A 15,703-nucleotide genomic window follows, 5' to 3' on the forward strand; every position below is an offset into this window, starting at 1 on the left:
AGACGCTTATGGCGTACAAAGGGTTAACGGTGATATTGACAACTAAAAGGCACTCAGAAGTCTGGGTCAAGCCTACACAGGAGGCTGTGTGGTATGAAGCGGATGGAAGGAAGAGGGGCCCCTCATGTCATCACTCCCATGGTGGACATGGATGGACCCGGAAGTCCACAGTGGGGTGGGCTGGGAGGGGCCAGGATCTGGGACAAGAAATGGTCTTTGGCAAAGAAAGTGATACAGCTTTGGGACCAGGGGCCTCAGTACCTTAGAGTAGGGGTCAGCAAACCAGGTATACTGTCTGGCTCTCTACGCTAAAGACATGCTCTGGTCTCGACTTAGGAAAGTAACTTTAACAGCCTGGAGAGTGAGAGAGGGAGTGGGAAGAGAAGGAAGAAAGGAAAAAGGAGTATTCTTAGAGCCAGGACCTTTGTGGGAAAAGGCAGAAAAAGGAATTAGGGAGGAACCACCACCATGCCTTTCTGTGTGGAGATCCCTCCTCCTGTGAGCTGGGCAACGTAACCTTTCACACCAAATTACTGACATCTGTCTGCGTGAGTTCTGCGAAGGTGAAGAGAGTGGATTTCCCCCCAGTCTTTCATAATTGGCAGCACAGAAACAATGTAGAACACAAGCACAGGTAATCAAAAATGTTTTAATGATTAATGTTCGGACCTTTTGCAACAGTGTGGGAATATCCAGATGAGCTAAGCACACTTTGACAGCACACTACCGAATGTTATAGTTTCTGTTTGAAATATGTAAAGACTTTTGCAAACTAGTACCTAGGAAGACACACATTTACAAATATACACGTTCTAGATTTGATCAGGTAAATGTAAACAGATGCTGTGACTCCTTCCAAACAGAAAACCCACAAGACTAGTAAGAGAACCACCTGGCTCCCTAAAATACGGAATGTGCAAAATTAAAGCATGATATTTACATAAATACCAAACCAACAATTCGTTTATACATTGTCAGTGACTTTCTAAGATGGTCACGAGTGGTTCAAGGAATATTTTTTCCTCCAATGGAAAAGGTATTCAAAGACTGACTTCCAACACTTTAAAATGACACACACAATAGTCCGTATCTGTTTGACCACTGCCTCCTCACAGGTGTGAGACATGACTTTACAAAGTACTCTATTCTTTTTAAACAAGCGGTTCTGAACAAACCTTTAGATTCTAAGCAGAAAACACGACAGGTGCTGTTAGATTTACATTAAACAAATGATCTCTGTCCAATTTCCCAGCTCTCTTATGCTACAGCTATCTATTTAATTTTACCTTACATTTTTCTTTTTTTATGGAAGGTCCCCCCCCGCCACCCCCCTTATTAATTTTGGTAAGCGAGGCACATTTTAAAAGGAAGTTTGTGTCAAAACAGATAGCGGTACAGAAATCAATCTTTGTCTGGACCCTGGCAACCATGGCTCATCTGTGGGAGTCTATCACATGTTACACAATCAGTCCTCCCACTTGAAAAGTTGATCTCCTCTCTCTCACGAGTGGAAAAAGCAAAATGGGCTCTGTTTCCCGTATAAAAACACTTAGCACTTCAGAAATGACACATGGCCTACTCATCCTATACACTTCCTAAAATCTTGAAGATAAAGAATATATATTTAAGTTTCATCAAGACTGCTTTAGAGCTCCCCCCTTTTTACATTATTAATAGTGGCACTCAAAATAAAAAAATAAGATCTGTTAAAAAGTTAAACTGACTGTTCCACTAGATTTGAGTCTGCCTGATTTAAAGCCAGTATTACAAAACCGAAGGTGCCGTTTCTGATTTCACACATACAAGTCACCTGAAAATGTGTCACACGCTAATTTCATAAACCACGGTCTTTGATTTTTCTAATCAGAGCTATTGAAAATGAATCAAAACTTGAAACGTATCCTAATTCAAACTAGTAAGCTTTGGGCCCTGCTTTTTAAATTTTAAGGCATGTGTGTTTCTCTACTGTAACATTGTACAAATTTACAATCACATGCATGATCTACAGTAAAAATAAAAACACAACAGTTTGGATTACAGTGTTTTCAAATTGTGAATCACAATTCAGCACCTATCATGTTATAACTAATAAGGCAACAGCAGTGTCGTATACTACAATAACACTCCCCCCGCGCCATGGCGGGGGGTCGGTGAGAGCCCAGAAATGTTAAAAATCGTATGCCTACTTGTCTAAATCTGAATACATTTCCTAGGGGTTTTGAAGTGATGAAAGAGGTCCTACATGAATCACACTATTGTAGGCCGGACTAGTTACAGCAGCTGTTAACGAGCATCGGGCACAACTCATACTGTGCTTACAATCAGACGACTTGGCTGGGAGGTTTGCAACTCTTCGACCTCAATCCTTCCGTTGCTTCCTCGGCTTCACATTGTTTTCCAGGGATGAAAAGTTGTTGGTGTGTCCGTTGGCGGCGGCCAGGGACCCATTCTGGTGGTCCTTCAGGTGCTCTTTCCGCCGGGAGGATCCCTGCTTGTTGTAAGTCTGAAAGACACAGGGCAGATAGCAGCACGCGGCCGTGCTATGCGAGGGTGGCGCCCTAACGCTAACCTAGTTTCCCTGCAGGTATGTGTGAATCAAGGTACAGGGGAGCACAGGGAAGAGGAATCGTGGCTGAGCTGCCAGGTGGCTGCGAGACACGACCACGTGCTACCGCCCGAGCATCTGTGGCCTCAGTCCTTGCTCCTGACCGCCTGTGCCTGCCCTGGAACAGATACTGCCTACGGGAGCGGGAACACACGTCATCCAGGGGTGATGGAGGCAGGGAACCAGCAGTGGCTGCAAAGTGGTCAGGCTCCACCGGAGATAATCTGCCCTAAGTGGACCCCTCTGTGAGCAAGAACCTGCATTACATCATGCCCTTGGAAAGGAGCTGAGCTCCAAACGAGAAGTGGATGTGCAAGAAAACTGGGACAAAGGGCACATTTCTATCTATAGCTGATGGACTGTAATGGAAATTTCTTTGGACATTTAATTTAGCTGTGAGGTTCAGAGCAGCGGGGCTGTGAGACTTCTGGCTGAAAATCACCTACCACGTGTCTGCCGCAGGTCTTAAGGGAAGCGACACAGGAACCTGCTGAACAGTTTTGCTTTTCCATATAAATCCCAAACCTCCCTTGCCCAAAACCTAGAACTCGGGAGGTCCGGAACAGACTTAGCATCTTTGACATTAGCAGGGACCCTCCCCTCCCAAAGGCAGGGGCCGCCCTGCCACTGTGACTAAGTTAGTGCCCACTGGCCGGCACACAGCAGGGCGTCTACCTGCCCCCCTGAGACGGACAGACGACGGCCTCTGTTGATAAAGCCCCACAGCCCAACTGCCACCGAGGAGGGAGACGTACCTGAATGTAGAAGTTTGTGAAGAGAGTAATCAGGGAAATCATGTACCCGATTTGGAAATATAACCAACCAAGAGGGAACGAACATGGCCAGATGACCCCGCAGGTCGTCTGTATGATTGTCAGCACAAACTGAATCTGGGGGAAAGAGAGGACACAGTGAGCCTCGGGCACAGCCGTGGACAAGGAGCCAAGCCAGACTGGCTCCCTACCCTGCACCCCCCACTTGTGAAGTACACTCAGCTACCTTTCTGTAGGGACCACCAACACGAAGCAGACACTAAACTCATCCCACACTATTTATCTTTCTGTCTTATGTGCATTCTTTCTCCTCTCCAAGCTACTTAAACCACCTTTCCTGAAATTCAGGGAATAGTTAACAATACTGTCTTGTGCATCTGAAAGTTGCTCAGAGTACTTCTTAAAGTTCTCATCACAAGAAAAAACCCCTGTAACTACACGAGGATGTTAACTGAACATACTATGGTGATCATTTAATAAAACACACATATTATCAAATCATTATGCTGTACACCAAGCATGTCAAACTCGTGGCCCGTGGACCGCATGTCTCGTTTATTTGGCCTGTGTTAGCCTTTGAGTTTCACATGCTTGCTGTACACCTTTAACTTATACAATATTTTATGTCTCAATGAAGCTGGAGACAAAAAGAAAATGTTAAAACAATAACCACCACCAAAATACACACTGAAACTTCAGGGACATAGTAGAGAGAGAGATGCAAGTTGTTTCTTTTAGGGAGGAAGGGAGTGGGGCGCATGCGTAAAGGGAACCAGTGATGTCACTGCAGAATGTCCAATCCCGCTGGACACGTTCCCTATTCCTTGTCTCTGTCCCTTTAAGTTTGGTGAAGGCTGACAAGTAGATTTAAACTCTTATCAGGATATAATGCAAAGTCCATAGAATGTTTTTGATGAGTAAGTCTTGAAAAGCATGTGGAAGTGCTTGGGAAACCGAGGCAAGGGTGTTAAAATAAAGTGTGGCTGCTGGAGGAAGCATCTTCAGGAAGAATAATAGAGGGCGGGGCTCTGCCTGCTGGATTTGGGGCCCAGCTACCAGTGTTCCTAAATAAAAAACTGGTTTCTTCTTTTTCTTCTTCTCCTTTTTAAGGTAAGGACTCTAGGTTGAGTCATAACTAGGAGAAGTGCTCAAAATAAACCTGGGTAAACTGGGTGCGACCTTCTGCCCCAAAGGGCAGAGCCTCCTAGGAGACCAACTTCCCCGGTCGGTTCTTTTAAATTCTGCTCCTGCGGACCTGCAGCTGTGTGGTGCACGCCAATCTCCCCTCGCTGCTCTTCCAGTGTAATGAGAAAGTGAAGGAACAATTATCCTTCCTGGGGTGGGGGTGGGGGTGAGGAAAAGCTCACAAGGACTGTAGAGCCGCCAGCAGGAAGTGATAATGAAATGCCACACACATCAGCAGCTCAGCTCTCCGATTTGTTTTCCCAGATTGTTATTTTTAAATTTTGAAAAATCTCTATCAACTTGGAGGGATCTGAACCCGCTTGGTTTCTTTAGAAAACTGTGTTAACAGGCAGGGCCAGGGCCAGGGTTTAACATCCCCCGTCTCCCCGCCCCCCATTGGCTAGTTTGGGCCTATTGCTTCAGGGCCCTTTCCTACAAAATGGGGATAACATGAGATCAGGCTACCGGAACAATTCATGTCAAACTGCGTGCTTATACTTAGCACGAGTGCCCGACATCGTCGATTCCACAAATGTCAGTATCATTAGTGGCGATCGTATTAATGATGCGTTTGTGGAAGAATTCACGAGGGGAGAGGAATAGGGGTCTATAAGATACTGACAACTAGGGAAGCTTAAGGAAAGGATGGTGAGAAATCAGCAGCAGGTGTGGACAGCTGCTGGTGTCCCGGGCACAGCGAACCCTGGGAGGGCTTCAGAGCACAGCGGGTGTCGTTCTCACCCCCAGGAGCTCCATCACCCAGGAGCTGAGAGGTCACCGCATCTGCCTCAGCAAATATCCTCGCTGCCTACTAAGCTACAAGCACCCTAGACTCATGCCACTCCACGGCTCCTTCTCAGACTCCTGGGAACACAGGCAGATAGCTTTCACTTTGGACTCTGGATTATAGTTAGAAGACCTAGACAGACACACATATGCACACATGCTTCGTGCACAAACCAAGAACAATGACTGAACTTGAAGTCAGAAAATTAGCTTCTAGTCCTCGTTCTGCAACTCAATGAGCTGTACACCCAAGGGCACCATTGCACCATCGATTAAAATGAAGAAAATTCCCCGCTCTGCCCACTTTTAATTGGAACAAATGAGAAAGGGTGGGGAAGGCATAGTGTGGGTGCTATTAAACAACAATCACGCCAGGAAGGCAGCAAGAGCACCCCCAGGAAGAGCTCTGTGACCCCCGCAGCGACTGCTGGGGACAGAGGCCGAGTCACTCACCAGCTGCCCCTGAGTGATGTACTTCTTCCACCAGAGGTACGGACGCATGGAAGGGACAGAAGACAGACCGTAGTATGAGTACATGAGGACGTGGATGAAGCTGTTAAGTGTGGCACCAAAATAAGCTGCAGGGACAGAGAGGGTTTGGAGAGGAGGATGCATCAGTGTTTTATACATAACAAGTAATAAAATAAAACCCAAGATTCTTTTTAAATCTGAAAATCAGAGGATTCTGAACAGGGGCCAGCAAACACTGCAGCAGCACTACTCAGACGTGTGATGGGAATTCAATTTCCACGTGGCCGGGCAGCCATCAGGTGCTCCAAGCCCAGGCTCAGCTGTAGCTTCCAGGTGGGCATCTAACACAGCCGCCACGACAGCACCTGCCCTGCTCCGGCACCTAAAGGCTGTGCCGCCGGAGCCTCACCCATGACTGAGGCAGCTGCTTCTCTCTGCAAGCCCAGGCCCCAGGCTGCTGTGCGGAAGGCTTGGGAAGACAGCGATGGGCGCTGTGCTCAGAGCTGGCTGTCCCTGCACATGGCTGAGCGTTGGAGAGGCCTTTGAAGTCGCTTCCTAATTAGTCTCCAGGACTGCAGTACTGAGGCCATATATTTTTATTGCTAATACAGATAAGAGTCCAGTCCTTAGAGATGAAAGGCCCGCCTTTATCACATGATTTTTAATTTCCAGTAGGATTTACAAGTTTTGTTTTGTTTTGTTTTGTTTTTAAGACTCTCTGTCCTCCGCCTCCTCCACAGCAGGCAACCAAAGCCGTCTGGCTTTTCCTGTGCAGCCGGAGGTGAACAAAGCTGGGGTCAGGGAATGAGTCTGTACCCCTGGCTATGACAGCACCTGGCTGTGTGACCCTGGACAAGTCACATCCATTCTTTGGTTGTTTCTCATGGGCCAGCTTAAAATCTGTCATCTTATAAGTTCTTGGAAAATGTAAAACACTGTTCAAAGGTAATGAGGTGCTGTTTCTGTGAGAAAGTTAAGTCAGTTAATCCTCAGCCATAAAGTATCAATGGTGAGAAAAGAAACAAGACTAGTGAGGGTCCTGCACCAACCCTCCTACCGGCTCGGTTTTCTCTTCAGCTGAAAGGAGCTGTACGTGGGAAGTCCTGTCTAGTTCTAAAATTCTATGACTGTGTGAATCTTGGTGGGCCGACTGAATTAAGGGCAGTGCTATCCCAGGAGAAAAAAAAAATATGAGAATCGGCTTAAAGGTTCCAGTCAAATCTGTCAGTGATGAATAACAGGAATTTTGACCGGGACATTTGTGAGAACTCCCACGCTGAACCCGAAGGTGACAACTTACTCTCTGACGGTAACAGCGGAGTTCCGATCACAAGCTTTCCAAAGCCACCCACATCCTGCTCAAGGTGTTTCATGGAACGTGAGAGTCATGACATTAGAATATGTACGGATTCCCTGATGCAACGCATAGCAAAAGCTCTATTTCATAATTAGCCTTTTCTCTGGCGCTCACTCCAAGGTGTGACTGCATCTTCCAGGCCTGCCCGCCAGTCCAACATCTTCCACGTGGCAGAGAAGTATTAGAAATAGCCTGGAACTGCCGCCCTCATGGCAGAGAACACTGTCCCTGTTTCTTAACATGCCCCAGGCTGGGGATTTACTATTTCACTCCTCCTACCCAAATCAGCACAGACCCTTCACTCAACTAGGAAAAGGTCATGGCTGCGTGCTGAGCGCATGGGCCACACAGACTCTCATTAGAAGCATCCCGGACACAACACGCCAGTGCTTGACCTAGAAATCTACGGAAACGGCTCCTTGCCTACGAGCCTTCATTTCAGTTCGGAGTTTTTGCTCACACCTGTCCCCAAGCCCCCTCCACGTGAGACTCACAGTGGCCACAGGGGACCCAGTTCATCACGAACCACCAGATGTTCAGCATGGAGGCGTGGTGGTAGACGTGCAGGACCGTGATCTGGTGGTTGTTCTTGCGCAGGATGAAGAAGAAGGTGTCCATGAACTCGATGAGTTTGGAGAAGTAGTACCACCAGAGGACACGGATGATCTAGGACAGTGGTCGGCAAACTCATTAGTCAACAGAGCCAAATATCAACAGTACGACGAATGAAATTTCTTTTGAGAGCCAAATTTTTTAAACTTAAAACTATATAGGTAGGTACATTGTTATGAACTTAATTGGGGTACTCCTAAGGCTTAGGAAGAGCCACACTCAAGGGGCCAAAGAGCCACGTGTGGCTCGCGAGCCGTAGTTTGCCGACCACGGATCTAGGAGGAAGGGCATCCATGTTTCTCTGGGACATCTCCTCTGACACCTTTCCCGACACCCCAGAGCCCCATGCTGCCTCGAAGAAGCCCGAGCCCCCTGCTGGCCCCTGCAGACCGTTGGTTAAAGCCACTTGCTGGTCGCTCAGAAGTGGCTTTATAACCAAAGAGCACGGTGTGGGGAGGTTTGAAATAACAGCAGGGAAGGTTTTAAAAGGCCCACTGACACCCTTCAGACTAAAAAACAGGGGGCTTCATTGTTCAAAACACTGGAGTTGGCCTGTTTTCTTCGGAGCCTGCGGAGCCATCGGGACAGAAAAGCCACCTGAGAGGGACTCTTGACTTCAGGGGCTGGCGTGGGGCGGTGACAGGACATGAGGCCAAGAAAAAAAGGAACTGGAACTTCAGTGCCAGGTCCCCGCCCACCTGAAGGTGTCACGAGGTGCTCTAAGGAGATGGCTGCCCCTGCAGAGCTCGCTCCAGCCTTTTATGTCAGAACAAACGCAGGGAGGGAGTCAGAATCTGACGGCCGCCACGCAGAGGACACTCAGAGGAACAAACATTACTCTATGATCCCATTTACATAAATAATGCATAACTATGGGTAAATGCATGCATTTTCCCCCTGGAAACTGTTAATAGGACTTACTTTTGCAGAGAAGGAAACTTTAGTTTTCATTTTATACCTTTACATGTTGTTCAAATTTCATTATTACGGACGTGTACAAACTGCTTTTTAAGGTTCTCTTAAAAACATCAACAGGGATGACCTGGACAGTGAGGTTATAAGCCGTTTTGTCTTTTGTGCAATTTTTTAAATTTAAAAAAATGATTTAAAATAAAAAAGAGGGACAGTACCTTCATATCTGCTTCGCCCGCACTGCGTGTACCCTGACAGAAGAAGTTGTAATTGCCTTCCCATACTCCTGTCACCAACTACAAAAAAAAAGAAGAAAAACCAATTACCAACACTATCAGAACATTAGAGCCCTGATCAATGAAAGTTCATTAGTTTCAGAATCACTGAAAATTGACCTTGGGCTGGCTGAGGCAAGTTTGCTTGAGCAAAACACATAATGACAGGGGAGTGTGAATAAAGCTTAAGTTGAAATGACTTGAGCCTCAGTTTCACAAGGGATGGACCGGGTGACAGAAGGAGGAGTGCACCCGGGAGCACTCCTGGCTGCAGTTTTCCAAGCTGCTTCTTTCCAAGCTGACTTCCTCCAGATTCCTCCATTCCTGAGGCCATCACAGCACCCTGCCAATTCCAAGGCCTCCACAAACCCAACTGCAGGCTCCCAGCCCTGCCCCCAGTGCCTCAGGGTACATCACTACACAGCCTTTTCCTCAGCCACTGCTTCTGAAACCTGTGTCCAACCAGAGTCACCTCAAGGGCATATTACCACACAGATCGCTGGCAGGGTTTCTGATCCAGCAGCAGGCCACCTGGGGTAGGCTCTAAGAATTCTTATTTCTAACAAATGCTCACACTCCGGGGAACCACTGCTATAAGTCTAGGGTCATTTAGTCCAGCCTCCTCATTGTTGAGGCCGTGTCATCTTCTGGATCCATGCATTAGACCTCTACAGGCTGAGGAAGTTGTGCCCATTCCTCAGAATTCACCTGCCACAGAGTGGGAAAGAACCCCAAAATTGGGGTGCAAGCTCTAGGTTGCAGGTCACTGTGGGGGCTTCAGTGTCCTCATTGCACATAGTAAGGACACCTGGCCTAGAAGAGACCCACAGACCCACTCCAGCGTTCCAGAGGAAAGGTCTGATTTGACCACCCTGTCCATGTCCACTGTCTACTATGTTCTAGACAAACACGCTCGAGATGCTATTCTTTGTCCAGGTAAACTGTAGGTCCCTGCTTCCTCCTAAAGCCTAGGGCAGCCTCGAATGCTCCTGGTGATGGTGCTGCTGGTGGGTGGCCAGTTGACACCAGATGGGGAGAAATTTGAGGTGGCCTGCCTTGTGCCTGATCTCATCCCAATGTCCAACCCAAGGACTGGCCCTGGTGCTCTAGGTGCGCTCCCCAGTCCGGCTGCATAAGCACCGCATGGGAACGTCTAAGACATGCAAATTCTGGAGCCCAATCCAGGCCTTCAGAACGAAAAGTCTGGGGATGGACCATCAAGGCAGGGCCTCCAAGTCCTGGATCACAGTCCCTTTCAGAGTCTAATATTGTGGTTTACAAAGTGTGGTCCCAAATCAGCAGCAGCAGCAGCGTCACTCAGGAATTAGCCCCACACCACACTTCTCACTGAGTCAGAAGTTTCTGGGTGTGAAGCCCAGTGGTGCGACAACAGGTTGGTTGCTTTCCGAGTGATCGGATGCAGGTAGAGGGTAAGAACCACTAGCCAGAAGCTGTAGTTCCCATTCTAGTTGCATTACTGGATCACCTGGGGAGCTTGTAACAAGTGCTAACTTCTAGCCTCCTCCAGACCATTAAACCAGAGTCTTGAGGAGCCTTTTACAAAGCTCTCGAGGTAATTCTGATGTGTAACTAGGGGTGGTAACCACTGATTTCGAGCTCCTTAACTTCAAATAAGAAATGATTCGCATCCCAGTGCCTTGAGAAAGATAGAACTGAGAACACAGGACTCCAGAGCCTCCCCCATGCCCCTATCTTTGAGCAGAGTTTAACTGGGGGAGCAGCTCCCTCAGGGAACAAAGGATTGCAAGGGTCTAAAGACACATTGCTAAACCTTCCCCAGTCAGAGCTCAGAAGTAATTCTGGCAGTGGGTGTAGCCACTGAACCCCCTGCTTAGATCCTGACTGTTCCATTCACTTCCTTTTCGTTGCTTCCTTCTACTTTGTCATCTTCTATACATAAAAAGCATTAAGAGTTAACACAGTTGTCCATGGACAAAGGTCAACCAGACTTAGAGTACAGGAGGGGAGGCATCATTCTGTGATGGAAGCACGGGGATCATAAGGCAGAAGAAGAGTGCCAGGGCCAGGTGGGCAACCTTCTTCATCCAGGAGGCCCAGGACCAGCTAGTCCTTGGTTGTTTTTATTGTAAAAAGACAAGGTTGGACTAAATATCTCTAAAGGTTCCGTTCTAATTTTCTACAGTCTCTCTGTTACGATTTCTTCATCTGATCTTTGAAAGACCAGCACCCACAAGGTAATTTATTAGAAGGTATATTATCTTTTGGGTCTTATACAACTCTATAAAGTTATGGCCAGATAAGCATACTACATGCAGATCTATCAGAAGTCCCAGGAATCAAGATAAAAAGCCCGAGTCCAAAGTGCAGTTGGGAGAAGTCTTACAACTAAGGATAGAAAGGAGAAGCCACATCAAGACTGACAGGAGGGGCAGAGGCATCGAACGGTTGGTCTGACACCCACGTGTGGTGGATAAAAATCAGGAGGGATATCTTGGCTGCAGAGGCCCCCCCGCAGAGGAGCAAGGGGTCCCAGTCCCACAATAGCCTCCCCGCTGCCCCATCCCAAGGTTCCAGAGCTGGAAAGAGAAGTCCCCATAACTTTGGGATGTAAAAACCAGCAGGGATTGAGGCTGAGTGAGATGGAAGGCTTCTGGAGTCCCAGCCGGTTCCTCTTAAAGGGCCTGCTCATGGGCTTACTCAGACTCACTCCCTCTGAGCTCCAGCTCTGGGGGGCAGCTTGAAAGGAACTGGAGACAGACAGGGAGGAAGTGAATTGTCTGGCTTCAGGGTGAGAAGCAGAGGGGCAGCTTTCTCCCAGACAGAAGTGCAGACAGAGGCCATTGTTCCTTTGCTGAGCTCTTTCCCCATAGAGCTGGCAGGCAGGCACCATTTCTGAGTCTCCCACCTGGCTTACACTGTTTGCCCACCCTGGTGATTCCCTGAAACCCCACCCACCCAAGCTGTTTCCAGTGGCTTTTCCATACAAATGGCATGTCTTGGCTCATGCTTCAGATTTTCCTAAAATCTCTAAAGCAAGCATCTGGCCTTGGCGTGTCCAGTACCTCTCGCTAAGTGGCCACAGGCCCAGCACTAGCAGCAGCCAGCCTTGATTTGCAGCTAGGCCTCTCCTGGACACCACCTCCAAGTCCAGCACAAGTAGCAGCCATCTGCAGGACCCATGGCATGCTCTTGCTTGAGCACGCCCATGCCTTGTATGTCTGTTCTTTTTCTCCTAGACTCTAAGGTACCCCACAAGATTTGCAATCGGGAGAGCAGTGGGCAGCAGCACCTCATCCAGGCTTACTCCCTGAACCTATCTCCAAAGCCCCCTTTGCTCTCTATCTCTCTCCTATTGCTTGACACCCCGACCTCAAGCGTGGGCACAAGTCGAGGGGTCTGTTAACTTGAGCAGAAGGCACTCTCTGTCACATGCCTCCTTTCTCTTAAAATGTCCTTCACAAGGAATCCAGGTGGGATTGCCTCGACTCTAAGCTAATTAACCTAAAATCCCATTTGCTCCCCTCATAAATGACAACAAAATAAATCTGCCTAAAACACCTGTTAGAGGCTAAAAAACTCAAACTTAGGTCTTGGGTGATGAACTTCCCAATACTGAGAAGCATAACACAAGTACACAAACCAGAAGCTGCTCACCGCCGAGCCCACCACACATCTACCTCAGAGGATCCTGCAGGCACTCTGCCAGACTTCACTGCAACACTCCCTGGACCGATCACTGCTGCCACTCAACCCAGAGAATTCTGTGTTTAAAACCCTCTGGTGACTCGTCACTGACTTCAGAATGAAACCCTAAATCCTAGGCACAGTATTCAGAAATACACATTCTTCCACAGTGATCCTCCATGCTAATCCTTCTCCCTGGCCAACAGCAGGCCACACCCACCTCCGTCCTCCAAGCCCACCACCTCTCCTTAGCCATTGCACACGACCAAGGGGAAGAGCACAGATGGGGGCACTAGCCAGAACAAGGCTAACTCCTCGTTGATCCGTTTAGCTGGGTGATCTGGGGAAGGTATTTTAATCTCTTTGGGCCTCAGTTTCCTCACTGTTCAAATAGCATAAAAATAATACTCCCGCCTCTTAAGGCTGGGAAATTAAGGAGATGGAGTGAGCAATGCTTCTCTTATCCCACCTGGAATGCAGGGTAAGCACAATCAATGTAAGCAATGACCATTCCTTTCTTCCTTTCAGCTGGGATGCTCTCTGCAACCACGTACCCCATCTCCAGCTCTAAAAATCCCGTCTACCCTTCAAAGTTCGGTTAAAACTATTTTCTTCATGGCTGCTCCCTTCAGCGCTCCAGCCTGCTGTCCATTCTTCCTCCAAGCTCACTCTGCGTGACTCGTACCTACTTGCTCACGTGCTCCCTTTTAAGCCCTAGTTCATGGGTCAGTCTGAAGCAGCTTGCAAGAGCTCAGCAGTGCTGTGGCTCCCGCCTCCATGGAGTCCAGCGCGGGTCCAACAAGTCATTAGCGGGACTACTGACAGCAGCTCAAGGCGCTGCTCTTGTCCTCCAGATCCAGGTCTGATGTTTTATTTGTAGGGGGGAAAAAAGGCTTTGTTTTTGCTTTTCAAATGGAGGAACTGGAATACAAGAAAGTATCTCAATGAGGTTTGAATGTGACATTTATCTGAATTCTGTTCACAAGATGAAAAGCAGTCTTCAAGAAATATATCGGTGGCATGGAAAGTTCAATTCTTAAATATCCGGGGCTTCAGAGGGGTTAGAATAGCAACACACGAGGACCAGCACCTGAATCAAATTTTACTAATCTAAGAGCCTCAGAGCATCCTCCATAAAGCGGCCAGTATCAGCATCCTCTCCCCCGATTCCCGTCAGAAGGAAACCACACAGTTCTGTGCTTTAAGACCCTGTGGTGACTCATGACTGTGAGTAACAGACCCCAGAGGCTTTCCAAGCAAAGTCCTGGCCTTCCCTCCAGCCCTGCAAGGAGACAATGCTCTAGTCAACATCTCATCTTTCCCTCCAGGGCTCAGGCCGGGCTTCTTTCCAGAGAGCTGCCTTGGTCAGTCCCTGGAAATTCACCGCAGGGGGAGAGGGCCAGGAGGCTGCACAAAGGTGAGGCTTCTGGGAATCAGGTCGGAAGAGGGCAGGACTGTACTCCCATGAAGGAGGCCACAAGGAGCAGCTCCCACTACCTGCCCAGGTCCCTGGACACTGCTGAGCACTCCAGGGGAGCGCCACACTCTACCTGGCTTCTCCCAGGTAACTGAGATACAGCAGCATCGCACAAACCACATCTGCTCTCTCCGTCCTCAGAGTAAAGCCAGCGTGAATCAGGCCGTAAGCATGCGAAGAGTTATGATTAACGCCCAGCGAGAAGCTTTCTTCTCTTTGTGAGACAAACTCGATAACCAAAGATGGTTTCCTGCACCTTCTCAATTAAAGAAAAAGTTAGGCGGGTGCCACAGCTGGGTCTGGGATGACACAGTTCATGAAGTGAGTCATTTCTACTGCTGCCATTTGACTTTTCTCAGCTGACACCACATTTAACCACAAAGGAGGTATAACCTTTAGCATGATATCCATTTCTATGGTACCTTCCGGAATGCTACTAAAGCAGCTCCAGGAACAAGGTCATTTGAAACACTTAAAAAATAAGCAGGAAAATGTCATTCTGGGTGGCCCTTCTCAGTCATTCACCCCAAGATGTCAGAGCAGCAAGATAACTCCTTTGGTGAGAACGGCTTGATGAGCTGTGTGGTGATTATCCCCTGCGCAGAAATGCCATGAGAGGTAACGAGACAGAGATAAGCCACACTGGCATGCGAATGTATCGAGGGACATTTCTAAGCAATACCACCAAGTGTGTGGGGTTGATCATTTCACAACTTGGCTTCTAGGTGAACTTCCAAGTGTGTATTTTTAGGCCTAGTAGAAGCGCATGTTCTTCATAAGGAAAAAGGTGAGAGAAGGGTGGCCTGAAGTTATACAGCTTCACGGAAGCACTCCTGGGACCAGCACCCAGGAATCCTGATTTTCAGCACAGATGTTCCTAGCTCCCTTGCCCTTCTCTGAGTGTGAACCCTTAGTGGGCACAGTGGGGCTACTCCACCCGTGAATAATTCTGTGGAAAGTAGCCCTTTAGCTGCATCTTTATCTTCAGCAGATGCTTGGTTTAAAATTAACCATCAGCTCCTCCAAAATTAAATGTACCTGTTCCCTCCAGTGTTTAGCTGGCCAATCTCGGCAGTGCCGTTCCGGAAGAGGGTCGGGTCAAAGCATGTGGTTTTGAATTTCAAACCGTTCATGTCCGGAGCATAAGGACGCTCATTAAGATAACTTTACACCCGTGACCTCCAAGTGTTTCACTCCCCTTATGATGGGGAGCACCACTGGGTTAAAGCTGAATGGAATACTCTTGGTTAAGTCATAAGGAGAGGCTCTTTACACTAGAGAATTCTTTAGAACAAAGCACAAAGAAACAGCTTGTCCTCAAGCCCAACCTGGAACAGGTATGTCTGGCATCTCTCCCTGAACTCCAGGCCGGGTCCTCTTTGCTGGCAGTTCTTTTCTCTCTGCTCGGGCCTCCTGAGAGGTGGTTTCAGGCAGGTTGCTTCCACATACCTGGCAAGAAGCACTTATTTTATATTTCATGGGGGTGGTAGTGGCTGGGGAGAGAAAAACCTCAAGCGAGATTTAGCTTTTTGAGGCAGTGCTGCCCAATGGTTTGGATGCCAGGTCCACCCGGGCGCTTTCTCT

The 15,703-nt window shown here is 48.2% G+C and overlaps 1 protein-coding gene across 2 annotated transcripts in view; it reads right to left on the reverse strand.

Annotated features, from left to right (window-relative positions):
* Positions 1-629: 629 nt before the first annotated feature.
* Positions 630-15,703, reverse strand: part of ELOVL5 (ELOVL fatty acid elongase 5) — a 78,278-nt gene continuing 63,204 nt past the window's right edge. The window contains exons 4-8 of one of the 2 annotated variants that reach the window (XM_081094133.1): positions 8,920-8,997; positions 7,672-7,843; positions 5,803-5,927; positions 3,361-3,495; positions 630-2,503 (exon numbers count right to left, since the gene is read on the reverse strand). In XM_081094133.1, the coding sequence (XP_080950259.1) occupies positions 2,360-2,503; positions 3,361-3,495; positions 5,803-5,927; positions 7,672-7,843; positions 8,920-8,997 (654 nt within the window). In that variant the 3' untranslated portion in view covers positions 630-2,359. The remainder of the gene's footprint in view (positions 2,504-3,360; positions 3,496-5,802; positions 5,928-7,671; positions 7,844-8,919; positions 8,998-15,703) is intronic. The other variant, XM_081094134.1, reaches the window with a different exon arrangement.

Source organism: Myotis nattereri, assembly GCF_964212035.1.
Source record: "Myotis nattereri genome assembly, chromosome: 6".
Classification (NCBI taxonomy): domain Eukaryota; kingdom Metazoa; phylum Chordata; class Mammalia; order Chiroptera; family Vespertilionidae; genus Myotis; species Myotis nattereri.